The 13,300-nt window shown below is 51.7% G+C and overlaps 1 protein-coding gene across 7 annotated transcripts in view; it reads right to left on the reverse strand.

The window, feature by feature from the left end:
• Positions 1-12,835, reverse strand: part of Ntrk3 (neurotrophic receptor tyrosine kinase 3) — a 379,071-nt gene extending 366,236 nt beyond the window's left edge. For 3 of the 7 annotated variants that reach the window (XM_051148743.1, XM_051148741.1, XM_051148747.1), the window contains exon 1: positions 11,980-12,835. In XM_051148743.1, the coding sequence (XP_051004700.1) occupies positions 11,980-12,227 (248 nt within the window). In that variant the 5' untranslated portion in view covers positions 12,228-12,835. The remainder of the gene's footprint in view (positions 1-11,979) is intronic. The other 4 variants (XM_051148746.1, XM_051148745.1, XM_051148742.1 and 1 more) reach the window with 3 other exon arrangements.
• Between the last annotated feature and the right edge of the window lie 465 nt (positions 12,836-13,300).

Consider the following 13,300-nt stretch of genomic DNA (forward strand, 5'->3'; position numbering starts at 1 on the left):
CACTACTAGGGGTTGTGAGGGGCTCTCACTCCAGGTCCATGCTACTGCCTCCTGAGTGCATTCAAGACAAGGTGTCTGCCAAGGGAATATAGCTCACCCTCCCCCACAGCCATGCCCCTCCCACCTCCCTCATGTTATTTCCCACTCAGTGTCTTCTCACCACATTTGTTAAAATGACTGCCACTTAAGAGGTGGCAGGGAGTCAGAAACACAATCTGGAGCAAAGCTGATATTAAATAACTTCCTGAGCCTACATGCCTGCCAACGTTCCCTCCTGGGTCTCAGGTACATGCATAAAGAGCCTAAGAGGGGTATGAATCCAGAGGTACCCCAGTTCCAGCCTCAGGACCACTCCTCTGCTGAGAGAAGGTTCCTACCCGCTCCAGGCTGTATGCATCGCCAGCAAAGCCTGAGGTTTAGCCATTATCAACATGAGGTTTTTGTTTGACCCCATTTCACCCCCATTCACACCAAGCAAAGGATACACTATCATTTTGGAAACACTCTCTGGCCAGTTAGGTGGACTCCCACTGTTCAGATAGATACACTGACCACATGACCTCCAATCTCTTAGCCAGGGCCAATCAGACATATTAAAACTCCTCCAAAATACAAACATTCACCACAGAAAGGTGGTGGGGAAGGAGGATAGGAAAGAGAAGGAGAGACAGCATGGGAAATGCCAAGAATGGTCTGAACATTAGGTGCCAAGATTGAGTTAGTCCATTTGTGACTTCTTCCTACGGATCCAGGCAAGAAACACCACTGACAGAGGTCACCATGCCAACAGCCTCAGCAAATCCCATTGATGAATCCTTTGAATCTGGTATCCCCTGGCCCAGAGCCTGTCTCATCTGACTGACCCCAGCAATATCCAACACCTACCCAATGCTTGCTGGTCTCCATTCCAGCCACTTGGTAGCACTGCCTCCCCCAAACCCCAGTGAATTAGAACCACAGAATATTTGAAATATTGAAACTTCACAGGATTTCTTGGTCATGGCCTAACTTTATCCTCCTTCCGGAAAAAGACAGGCCAGTCATTGAGAATCCACTGTGTTCCAGACTTTCCACACATCATGCAATTTAATCTCTGTGGCAACTTCTCACAACCACACCTCCTGGTAACACCTTGCCTTTCAGGTGGAAAAAAAATGGTACACAGAGAAGCTAAGTAACTTTACTCATCATTTAAACAAGCAAGAAGGGCACAAATTGGAAGCCTTAATTTGACACCAAATTTAACGACCTTTTTGCACTGCACAAATAGACTTCCCTTGAGACCTCAGTCAGCTCGATGAGCCATGGTTAAATCAAGCTGGTTGGCCATGACCTCAGAGCTGCTGGCATCTGCGAAGAGACCAGGTGTGGTGCAGACTTTTCTCAAAGGAGCAATCACAATAGGCTACACAGCGCCTACAGAGCAGAAATCGTGGTCTAGTGCCCTCTTGTGGCTTAACAGGGAACTGGAACGAATATACTTGATTGATATGCTTGGGCAGGGAGGGGTATTTGAGGTTGTTCCTACCACGTTGAATACCTAAATTCTTCCTACCAGGGCAAGTCCTGCCCCCGCCCCCCAGCCCCCTGTGGCCAGATTTGATCGAAGTAACCAAAAGGAAATCCACTAGTGAATGCCAAATGAAACAGTGTGGCACAGTATTGAGCTGAGGCTAGGTGCTTCTAACTTAGCCTGCGCTCGAAATTTTCCATCATGCAAACTCCTGAGGCTGGAGATAGGGAAGGCAGTCAGGGGAAAGGCTTTGCCTGGAGCACCCCGACACTCAGTAGGCCAGATGTGTGTCATATCAATAGGAAACATATTCTCCCTGTCCTGGCGACAGACACAAGCCTCAGCTGCTACTTTGTCCCTTTCCTAACATGTACACTGTGGTGGCTCTCCTCCTGCCCCCTGCAGCTGTTTCTAGGTGCTGGCTACCCTCACAACATCCTTTAATTCATATCTCCCAGAGCGCCCCTTCCCCGTAAAAAGTGTCACTGCTTCCCCACTTCCTATAAGCTTCCCCTGTTCCACTCACCAGACAGCCTCTGTGTACCCACAACCCAGCTGGCCCAATTTTCAGTCTCAGACCTATGGAATGACTTGCTGGCTCCAAAGGCAACAGAGACAAGAAAGTTCGCTGAGAGCTACACTGAGCTGCCTCCCAGGGAGAAGAACAACTGACAAGCTGGGGGCATGGGAACTATTCTAACTGAACCCCTAAGAGGAGATGAATCTGTTAGGGTGTGGAAAGTGAACAGGATGTGGAAAATACCAGGAGTGGGAAGAACAGATGAAGGGCATGAAAATATCCTTGCTTGTGAAGATGCCGGTCTGGAATTCTGTGATGGGAAGGGAGGGAGAAACGAGAGGAAAACAGCATCAAGAGCCTTACCCAACCCATACGCAGTCTCACTGCCTCACTGCCATCTTACAGCTAGCAACTCTGGAATTTTATTTTATTATCGCCATTTTCATATGAGGAAACCAAGAGCAAAAAAAAAAAAGAAAAGAAAAGAAAAAAAGAAAGAAGAAAGAAAGAAAATTAAATAGCCAGTCCAGGACACTGCTGATAAGTGGCAAGGTCACAATCAGAAGCTTCATTTTGTAATTTCCATCAATCCATGACTGTTCGTGCAAAGGACTCCAGCTACGTTAAGAGTGCTGGAGTGTTCGCCCTATTCCTGCTTTTAAAAGTGCCTCAGCCTTGAAAACAAATAGCCAAAATAAGTTGGTGGGCAAAGATGAGTCACGTGAAAGAAGGCCTCATCTGTATCCCTGGGCCAGGCAGATGTGAACTGGCACTGACGTTTGGGAAAGAGATGGGCCCTGGGTCAGCAAGCTGAGCACGGAGCGGATGATCTAGATGGCCAGTACTGGTAACAAGGTCCGCCGGTGGACCTGTGAGCCCATGACATGGTGGACCTGGGAGCCCATGATATGGTGGACCTGTGAGCCCATGACATCAAGCATTCTGCTCAAATACACAACTGCCTTTGATAGACAAGGACTAGTGCGTCCCAGTCGCTCACAGCAGGCAACCACTAACTAGATGACCAGTTTGAGCCTGAGGGCAGGAAAAGGTGAAAGCTTTTCTCATACTCAGGCGGGCAGATCCAAGTGCCTGAGCGGAAGGGGTGTGTAAAGCTGCTTCTAAGACTTCTTCTAAAACCCGGCCTCCAGTGTCACTACCAACTTTCAGTGTCCCCATCAACCCTAGTATTTTCCTGGGCAGGACCATATGTCCCTTTAGTTCATTTCCACTAAGCCAAAACTATGCTCCTTCCTGCTGCTTCCGCAACTGAGACGCTCCCTACAGCTTCTCCCACAGAGCTAGTGACCCCTAAGCCGTAATACCCAGGTTGGAAGCCTCGCATCCCGCAGACCACACAGATAGCACGAGAGTAGGGCCGCCTACAGGGGAGCCCTCCCAGCCAGAAGCTTAGCCCTGACTCCCGGCAGGCTCCAAAAGCCCAGGCTGGCAATCCACTTGCCACTATCCCAGCTCCCGCTCTTTCACAGGGAAACCACCAGCCAAGGATCGACGCGTGCATCATGCTGCCCTCTGGCGGCCAGCGGGAGTCTACACGCAGAGCATCTCGGCAAGCAGTGGCTTTTAGGTTTGTTTACAGCAAACCCTCAGACGTGATGTTCAGGGAACACTGAGGAGAGGCACTTGTGTACAAAGACGCCCCCAGAAGCGCACGCACAGCACAATGTACTGCCTCAGGCAGCCGGTATTAGGACTTCGAGTCTAAAACTGCTCCCTTCGTTTCTCCCTCTCCAAGGAAACTCACCAATCTCCTGCCTCTGCAATTCCTAAGTCTCTGGTGCAGATATCAAAGGGCAGGGTGGGGAGGAGACCTAGGACGTCGAGGAGAGGGGGGTAGAGCTTGGGGGACCAGCATCCTTGTCTGCTTTGTGCTCCTAGCTCACTGGGCTGGGGCATATCAATTCATCTGTCTGCCAAGTTCTTCCTCTGAAAAATTGGATTTAGCCCAAATTATTCCCCACCTCCTTTTCTTGATTTATGGTTCAAAGTCTTGATCTTCTTCCTAATTCAAATCCTCCCAGTCATCCAGAAATGGAAACGACCAACAGGGAGGGCACTAGGCTATTCACAGAGCCTTCAAAAGAGGTGAGTCATACCCTCCATTTAATAATGCCCTGTGACCCTTTGGGAAAGAAAGAGTTAGCTGACCCCAGTTGCAATGGTAGAAACCAAGGCCTGAGAGGCAAATTCATATAGTCAGAGGCAGCAGCAGTAAGGTGTACCCAGCTATGTTTTTGCAGGCCCCACTGTCCACATGGGGACAGTGGATGTCATTTCTCATGATCATGGCTTATCCTTATGGGAGACAGACGATATGTCTATTAGCAAGAAGGATGGAAAGTGAAGCAAGGGGAAGGGTTTGGAGGGAGTGAAGACTACTAACTCACTGGAGCAATAAGATGGGGGCCCATTGAAACCTGGGATTCCCCCTTCAGGACTGACACTCCTAACATCAGCCTCCAACTCCAGCCAAGCAGCTTTTCAGATTACCCCACCACACACCTTGCATCCAAAGACAGCTCTGATACCCTAAAGCTCTAAGAGAAGTGACCCAGCCCTCTCCTCCCCTATTCAGGCTCTCTGTCCATGAGCATCAGGAACATTGGCCTGATAACCAGGCTTTAACCCAGAAAGGAGATGACCACCACCGCACAGCAAGAATCTTCCTAAATCCCTGCCAGCGTGCACCTGGGCTGCTGTGGAGTCCATAGACTGCTCACAGGCCAGGACAATGAGGGCAGTACTTTGGGAACAGATCAGAGGAGAAACCAAAGCCTCCATCTCCATTAGAGGTCTGAGGCTTTGTCGCTCTGTAAAAACCATCCTCCAACCCTCCCCCTGGCCTTCCCTGCAATACCAGCCAGGGCAGTTCTCACCCAGGGAACCAGAAGGACAAGAAAGAAAGCCTGAAGGACGTCAAGAACTTCCATGCCCATCCTCTTATCTCATTACTAACTCATCACAATAGTAATATGTTCACATATGTGTACCTGTATATCTATGCATGTAGTCACATACATGTATGCATACATAACATACACCAGGATACAGACAATCAAATCAATATTTAAATGCCAGACTGTTTAAACATTCACTGGCTTGTGAAATCGAGTTCCTCCTTTAGACTCAGTTTTCCCATCTGTAAACTAGACTGGTGTGTATATTTAATTCACAAGGTTGGAACTGTGTCTGGGATACAGTAAGAGTTCAATAAATGATAACTATAATCACTTATCTTGCACTTAATGCTGTGATCAGTTACTGGCTCTTCTTCTTCTTCTTCTTCTTCTTCTTCTTCTTCTTCTTCTTCTTCTTCTTCTCCTTCTTTTTTTTTTTACTGGCTCTTCTTAGTGTTCATGTACTGACAGTTTTCTCTTCACCAGGCTGTGCCACGGGACACTGAGTTTTAACAGTGCTCACCCTGTTGGTTATTGTTATCTTTATCTTACAGATAAGGAAATTCAGGCCCATGGAAGCCAAGGGATTTGTCCACAGCAAGGGAGAAGCCAGGCTGGGAAGAGCAGTGGGCAAGAGAAATTTCCCAAACCTCCAAGTCTGATGATGATCTCCGGAATCTTCAACCACCCTAAGCCAGCTGACCCTTGTGGTGGAACAAGCCAGGCAAGGGCATGAAAGACAGAAGTTGAAGCCAGGGAAAAAGATTCCCAAAGCTGCTGAGTGCCCCGTTCCCCAGCCATCCGTGTAAATAGCTCAGCAGAACCCTCGTTGAATTTATTTCTAATTGGCATGGGCTGCAGGCTGCAAGGAGCCCTGGGGCTGCCAGCTTCACATGGTTGCTGCCTCTAGGGACCCTGAATTTGGAAACATTGCCCCAGAGGGAGACACAGGCAAGGAGGACACTCTGGCTTTTACACAGTCCCCTAAACAGGAGTCAGGGTAGTACGGGAGGCCACACCAACACCTAAGAAGGTCTCCCAATACTCTAGGTGACCCAGCTGAGTCGCTTGTTATCATGGCCCTGAACCTTTGGGAGCATGAGGAAGGCCATACCTACAGCCTTCCAGGCCCTCCAGCTCTGACTTCTGGGGAGCCTTACCTTATATTCAAGAAAAGCAGAAACTTTGGGGATTCCTCCTGAGTGAGGACTCCAGGGAACTCTCACTAGAGAGAACCACTTGCATTCTCACTCTTGATGGCCCGGGGCCATTAGAAGAAAGCCTGCACCCATGTCTAGCTACCAAAAAGTGTTTTCCAAAACAAAGGCCAGAGTGTAGGTCAGAGAACAGCAAATGAGTCTGACTGAGGTATCACACCAGATCCCCAGAAAGATCTGGGTGACACAACCTCCATCCAAGCCAGGTTTTGGCCAGATGCATTACACTCAGCCGCCCTCTCCAAGCCCCTCAGAGCAGAATGGTTCTGTAACATTGCTCTTCGGTCAAAAGAGCTTTCTGGTAAAGTCCTCCACACTTCCCCCTTGGGAAAAAGGCTAATAAAATGCCCAGCTAAGGAAAGGGTCATCCCAAGGACAGTGGACCCAGAGGAACCAGACTGGCCATGAAGGTGCACTGAGGAACGGCAGCCAGCTCTCCCAAACACCTCTGGTCCTTTCCATTGGAAACTCCATGGAAATCCAACCACCCACGATGCTAGTTCTGCTCTTGTTTTTGTTCAATGAATCTGTAAATCGGGAATAATCAAACCTGCCTATACAACTCGAACAGCTCTCGGAAAAGCAAGCTGACCATAGACTGGGGCTTCTGACACAAATGCCTGGTGGGCATCTTCGTGGAGATGAGTCCACTGCGTAAGACATCATTTAAGTGACAGCCTGGCTCCTGGAAAAGGTGCCAGCGGCTTTTGGGAACTGAGATAGAGAACTGCATCACCCCTGGACCTACTCAGCCTGGTCCCATCCTACACCCTACGTGTCTATACTCACTAGCGAACGCCTTCAGTGAAGCATTGAGTGGAAGAATGAAGAACCAAACTAAAGTCACCTCTCCCGCCCAGTAAACTCGGAGTCTTCCACTCACCACAAGGACACTATGTTATTCTGATTGCTCATGGTTTAGCAATAAAATAATAATAATAATAATAATAATAATAATAATAATAATAATAATATCTTACATCCTCCACTCATATTTATTAAATTATTACATGCTTAGATATCTCCAATCCATACATTAAATATTAAATATCTCCTGCTGTAGGCAAGAATAATTTGATAGATGTTCTAATGTTTTCTCACCCGGTGGAGGCCTCCCTCCAGAAAAAGGATGATATCTCTGCAAGGACATCTCCTCTAGGCCTGAACCCAAGAGGTGGGAATGGGGTGCCTCATAGAATCAGTTGCCCAACCTCTAAGGAAAGATGAAGGACCCTAAAACAGTGTGAAGTGTGGCATTTGGTCCGGGCAGCTGATGACAAATTGTGTCCTGAGTCACGAATTGTACCAAGTTCTGGTTGACCTGACTTTTCTAGGACTAGGGAAGGGGGATGGAGAAACGGCAGTGGCTCACAGCCAGCGCAGACTCGCCTATGCCCTCCTCTTGGTGGTATCACAAGGTCACACCAATCCCACAAGAGAGAGACCCTACAAAGAGGCCTGGCTAAGCCCCCTGGGGGCTGTTTCCTGGCTCTGAGATGGCAGATGTCCAAGTTGGAAGGGACACTCTGCCCCACGGCCTGGATTCATAGATTTACAGGCCCTGAGTGGCTGCAGCCCTCCAGGACATCTCAAGGCAGATGGGGAAAGCTGGGTTATAACTCACTGTGCCCTCTTCTTTTCTTACTCCTACCCTGCCACTGTTCCCCAAAGACACATGATCCCTGCAAGAGCCACTCAATGGAGCACCTGAGACAGGAACCCCAGGTCATGGTGAAAATGTCATGACACTGGTAAGAGCCATACAAAGGAAGGGACATGGATACTCACAGACCATGTACCCAAGACTCATCTGAGGTGGGGCCATCATCCTTTCCAGACATGAAGGATCAACAGGCAGAGTCTCAAGGCAGGGTATAGAGAGCAGCCAAAACCCTGCAGGACCCCAAGGAATCTCCCGGATTTGAGCTCAGCCCTCCTGAGCCACTATACAAGTAGTCTCAAAGCCAAAGCCATTGGATTCCACTGGATTAGCTCAAACTATGATGTTCTCAGTGGCCGGGTAGCCTCAGAGCTGATGTCCATGGCCCCAGGGGTACTATGGAAGCTTAACTTGCTGGGCATACTAGAGCTAGGGATTCTGGATCATGGGACATGCAGATACCAACAACCAAGCCTCAGTATAAAGTCTTGCCACCAGACAAGTCCAGGGCCCCAGCTTTCCTCCTAGAAACAGCTCTATCCAGTGTCTATAACCATTTCTCTTCCAAATAGCACCTCCAAGGCCTGTTTCACCTCCGCCTACCTCTCTCAGGTTTAATGCCAACCCTGGGCCTCTGAACACTTCACCCAACTACTAAGGCCTTGGAGCCTTTAGATGCTGGTTCATACTTTAGCTAGGATCCCAGTTATCACTGGCCTTTGTCAAGGCTGCGTCGTCCTTAATACTGAGGAGTCTCTAGGACAGAGCCCCCAGATGACCCTTCAGCCAGCAAAGAGTCTCTGAGGGAAAGGGGAATGGGGAAACTAAAAACCTGACAAACACTTTGAACCCTGTGGCAGTTCAGGCTGATAAACAGATGGTGGCTCAGTGGCCCCGGCCAAGAAGAGTACATGGTCTTTACAAGCCCAGTCAACTGATCTCAAGAACATCTGGTTCAGAGATGCTACTCTGTCTACTTCCATCCTCTTTCAACCATTCAAAAGACACATCATCCCAAACCAATGCAACTCCGTAGGCCTGGCCTAAGGAGGCAGCCTAGACAACCCACCATCTTTGCCTCCACCTTCCTGCCTTTGTGACGTCAGAGCCTGGTTGGGTGTGTCCGCCCATGGCCCCTTCTGGATGAGTTTATGGTGCATTAAGAGCCATGGTAGCAAAAGGACTGCTCTTTTGAACAGAAAGAGAGCAGAAGGGAGGAAGGACTCTGGGAGGGAGGACCCTTTGGAGCAGCTGGACCATGACTGGATGGCAGCGAGACCAATACTTCTGCCCTGATACCTCGCAGCTAAATCCGTCCTCTATTAACAAAGTGGCTGAGGAGGTAGAATCTCTTTTACCCAAAGCTCTGGATGGGTGTAGCCACCATTCCAGGAATTAGGGCCACCAGGAAACAACTCTTGTCTTTCTAAAACCTCGGCACAAAGAGTTCACTCTCAGAGGATGGACACTTTAGAGGAGCCCGAGAAGCTGTCTCTCCATGCCCAGAATCTGTCCAATGGCATGCCATCACCCAGCGCTCACCCAGCGCTCACGGGCAGTGACCCTCCTGACCCTGCATTTCTAGACACATACACCACAAAGGAGACTTTTCTGGGCCACGCTAAGGCTGGGTCCCCCCCCCCCCCCCCCCCCCCCCCCCCGCCCTGTGCTCCTCTCGGCCTTCAAGCCCCACCTCTTCCAGTAGGCCTGGGATATATGTTGCACAGACAAGTATTCAACGCTAGAATCAGACCATAGGCTTGGGAAAGGCTACCGCGTTCCCCTTAATCTTCCATGTCTTAAGGGGTAAGTTGAGACCAGGGCATGTTCTTCCCTGGGTGAGCATGACTCCTCTCCCACCTGGAGGCTTTCTCTTTCTCTCTCTCTGCCTCTGGACCGGGAGGCTGGGCCTTTTCCTGAGTTTAGTCAATACCAGACACAGACATAACAGGACACTAGGGGAAAGATGGGGTGAGGAAAGGTCATCCAAGCCCTGACCTCTGCCCTTCCCTACCACTTACTCTTTGGTGTCTGATGGATTTAGGAGAGAGTCCAACGCACGCACACAGAGGGACTCCCAGTCCACTCCCTGCTCAGATCTCCACAGACACTCTCCTCTAATGCCAGAAGGGAGCAAGAGGACAACTGTGTCCCCTCCTTTCCCCGGTGTCCCCAGAGAAAAAAAAAAAAAAAAAAAAAACCAATCCCATTCCTCCCTGTGGAACTGCTTCCCAAGCCTCATATTTGGAAGCATGACACCCCTGTGTGACCATAAAGAGCCTATCTGATTGTGGCCAACCCTGCCTCCCTGAGGGTTCCCGGGGATATACACATCCTTGATGCAGAGAACAAGCCAGACACAGCTCACTGGCTCCCAAACTCTCCAATCCTTGCCACATCCAATCACCTGAAAATCTCCATGCCCAGCTCCAGAGCACAAGCCACTATTAAGCTCTCCCCATCCATCCCTCCAACCAGGGGCCCCCAGATGGTGCACTTCCAGGTAGGAGCTTCCCCCTCCAGACCTTGTTCCCAGCATCCTCAGAGACTCTAGATGTACACTGTGGCCTGCAAGGGAGTAGAGGCTCTCCCCTTGCCCTCCTCTCTCTCCTCCTTCCCCCTTGGCTGTCTATCTGATGATACTTTGCCAGGCTGGAGATGATGAGAAGTGGATAGCATAGCTAAGAGATGGGTCAGGCTTGTCTCCTGGACCAGGAGTCAGGGGCATCTGCTGGGGTTGTCCATCCCCCTCAAAGTGTAAGCTGCATGAACACAAGCTGTCTCCCTTAAACCAAGACGGCTAGTGGGCTTTTGGGGAGCACAAGACTGCAGTTCCTTCAGGCTTTGTAGCCCTGGAGGAGGCAATGGCTGGAGCAAAGAGAAGACACACTGAGAGGACAGTGTCCATAGCACACTGGGTCCCTTCTTGCTCTAGTCTATTCCCAAGGCAAAGAGCTAGCTACCCTAAATGCCTCCCTCAGAGCCTGGCCATCATACTACCCACTCCTGGGGCTCCCAAGGGATGGGAGTCTTGAGGCAAAAAGGCAAGGAGCTGTCTCCTGAACATCTCAGGGCTATCCACACCCTTCTGGGGCAGCCCCGGGTGGTGGTCACCTGGCTGAGGGATAAAAGAAAGGCTGTGCAGGGTCCTGATGCCAGAGCTCTTCCTCTAGCTCCTTGGCAGGCCTCTGGCCCCCCCATCCCTACCAAAGAAACACAACAACAAGAAAAGAGCAGGCCACCACCACAGGTCCCACTCCGACGGGGCAAAGCAGGCAAAACGCCGCCAGGAGTCCAATTTTCGAAATAAACGGAACTGCAAAATTGTGGAAGAAAATCCATCCCCCTTCCCAAAACACAGGTCCCCCTCTCTCCCCTCCCTCTAGCAGCCTGACTCAGAATTATCCTGGGCAGTTACGGAAGCCCAAGCCAGGAAAGGGTCTGTAGGCGCCCAGATGCAGACGAGGGTGGGAGAGGGAGGGGGTGTCTTGGAAATGCCCAAAATGGGGTTGGAGAGGGCGGCAAGGGAAAGGAAAACCAAAGAGGTAGGCATCCATAACGGCCTGAACACCTCCGAAGTCTCCTCAGGAGCAGCCAGCTCCCAACTTGTTTACTTATTGGCATGTTTTGCTGTCTCCAAAAGGAAACAGTTAAAAAAAAAAATCAAGACTGGTTCTTAAGCAGTCCCTAGCTGCCACCTTCCCGCCTGGGCTAAGCTTTGCCTCTGCTGCCGCTATCTGCCACCGCCTGTCAGAAAAACGAGCCGCCTCTACTTTATTCCACTTGAGCGTGGCCAAACTGTTGCTATTTAGTGGGGGGCAAAGAACCCAATTCGCAACCTCGAAACGAGCCGACAGAGGGTGGGGGGCGGGGACAGAAGCTGGGCCCCGGATGCCCTACGCCCGGAAGGGTCCTCTCCTGGGAGAGGTGCCCACCAGTTTCATCGGATCATGCCTGGCTAGGGATGTTGTCACCTGGAACACACAGCCCTTCAGCATCTCCCGAGCCAAGGCGAGCCTGACGCGCACCCGGCGGGTTGCGAGCAGAGGCGAGCTGGGGAGCGCAGGGCCGGTACCCGGCCGCGGGAGGGCAAGAGGGAGACTCTGAGCTTGGGGGGTGGGGGAACGGCGTTGGGCAGCCGCCTGACTTACATGGAAGTGATATTCCTTGAGATGTCCGTGATGTTGATGCTGGCGTTCCCATTGCTGTTCCCTGAATCCTGCCCTTCCAGGAGGGGGAAGAGGTTCCCATCGTCCGGCCGCCGGCAATTGATCTCAGTCTTGCTGCAGACACAATTTGCTGGGCAAGCCAGCACGGAGCCCACATAGTCCAGCCAGACGCTTCCCAGCAAGAAAATCCGCCAGAAACTACACTTGGCTGGGCAAAGAGAGACATCCATCTCCGATCGCTGCTTCTAAAAAAGAGGAGGTGGAGAGGAGAGGGGGTGGGGTGGGGGGAGAGGGGAGAGCAGGGGGGGAAGGAAACAAAGACGGCGAGGGAGGGGGAAGGGGGAGGGGGGCCTCTGCCTTTGAAACGCCGAGCGATCAGATGCAAAATCCTTTAGCGTCAGAAACCATCGCTGCCACCACTGCCGCCGGGTAGGAGCCGCGGGGAGCGCCTAGTGGCGCGGTCTGCCGGGCATGGTGGCCGGCTCGGCGCTCGCCGGCTTCTGGGGTCCAGGAGCTCTTGAAACGAGGCGCGCTCTCCGACTCCGAGACTTTGCAGGGTTGCAACAACAGACGGTGGGAAAGCAAAAATAATAATAATAAAAAAAGAAAAAATGGTGCTAAAGTCACCAAGTCCCACCTCCTGGACAGAATTAAAGCGGACACACCTGCAAAACACACTCGCACACACTCACATACACACGCGCGGAGCTGGAGGAAGAAGGAGGAGGAAGATGCAGTCGGAGCTGCAGCAGCCGCCGCGAATGGCTCGCTACGCGCCTGCAGAAATGTACAAGTGCTCCAAGCCTTACGAAACGCACGGGTTATCGGAGCGTCTTCCTCGGCTCCCTCCCTCCCTCCTCCCCCCCCTCCTCCCCTCCCTCGTCGCGGCCCCCCCCCCCCCCCCCCCGCCCGGGCTGGGTGAGGCAGGAGAGCGGAATCTCCCCCTCCCTCCCCTCCCCACACCCCTTTCTCTCCCCGCCCGTCCTCTCCCTCCTGCTTCCCCACCCACCCACCCACTCGCCGGCTCGCGGCTCTCGCCGGTACCGCCACCCGCAGCCGCGCCGCTGCCCTCCCGATCCACGCCTAGCGTCCCCGAGCCCGCTCGCCGCAGCCAAAGGGAAACCGAGACGGAGGGGAAAAAGTTGCAGTTGGGATTCCGAGGGTCGGCCTTGGGGAGGGAGAGTTGGCAAGCTGGCTGCGCGACACGAAAGGCGTTCTCCCTTCCACTTTTTGGCCCTCGTGCTGCCCGGTTTTGCTGCAATCTCCTCCGCGGGAGGAAGAGAAATGAGCGCGGCCGAGGTGA

This window comes from Acomys russatus, chromosome 7 (genome assembly GCF_903995435.1).
Source record: "Acomys russatus chromosome 7, mAcoRus1.1, whole genome shotgun sequence".
NCBI classification, from domain to species: domain Eukaryota; kingdom Metazoa; phylum Chordata; class Mammalia; order Rodentia; family Muridae; genus Acomys; species Acomys russatus.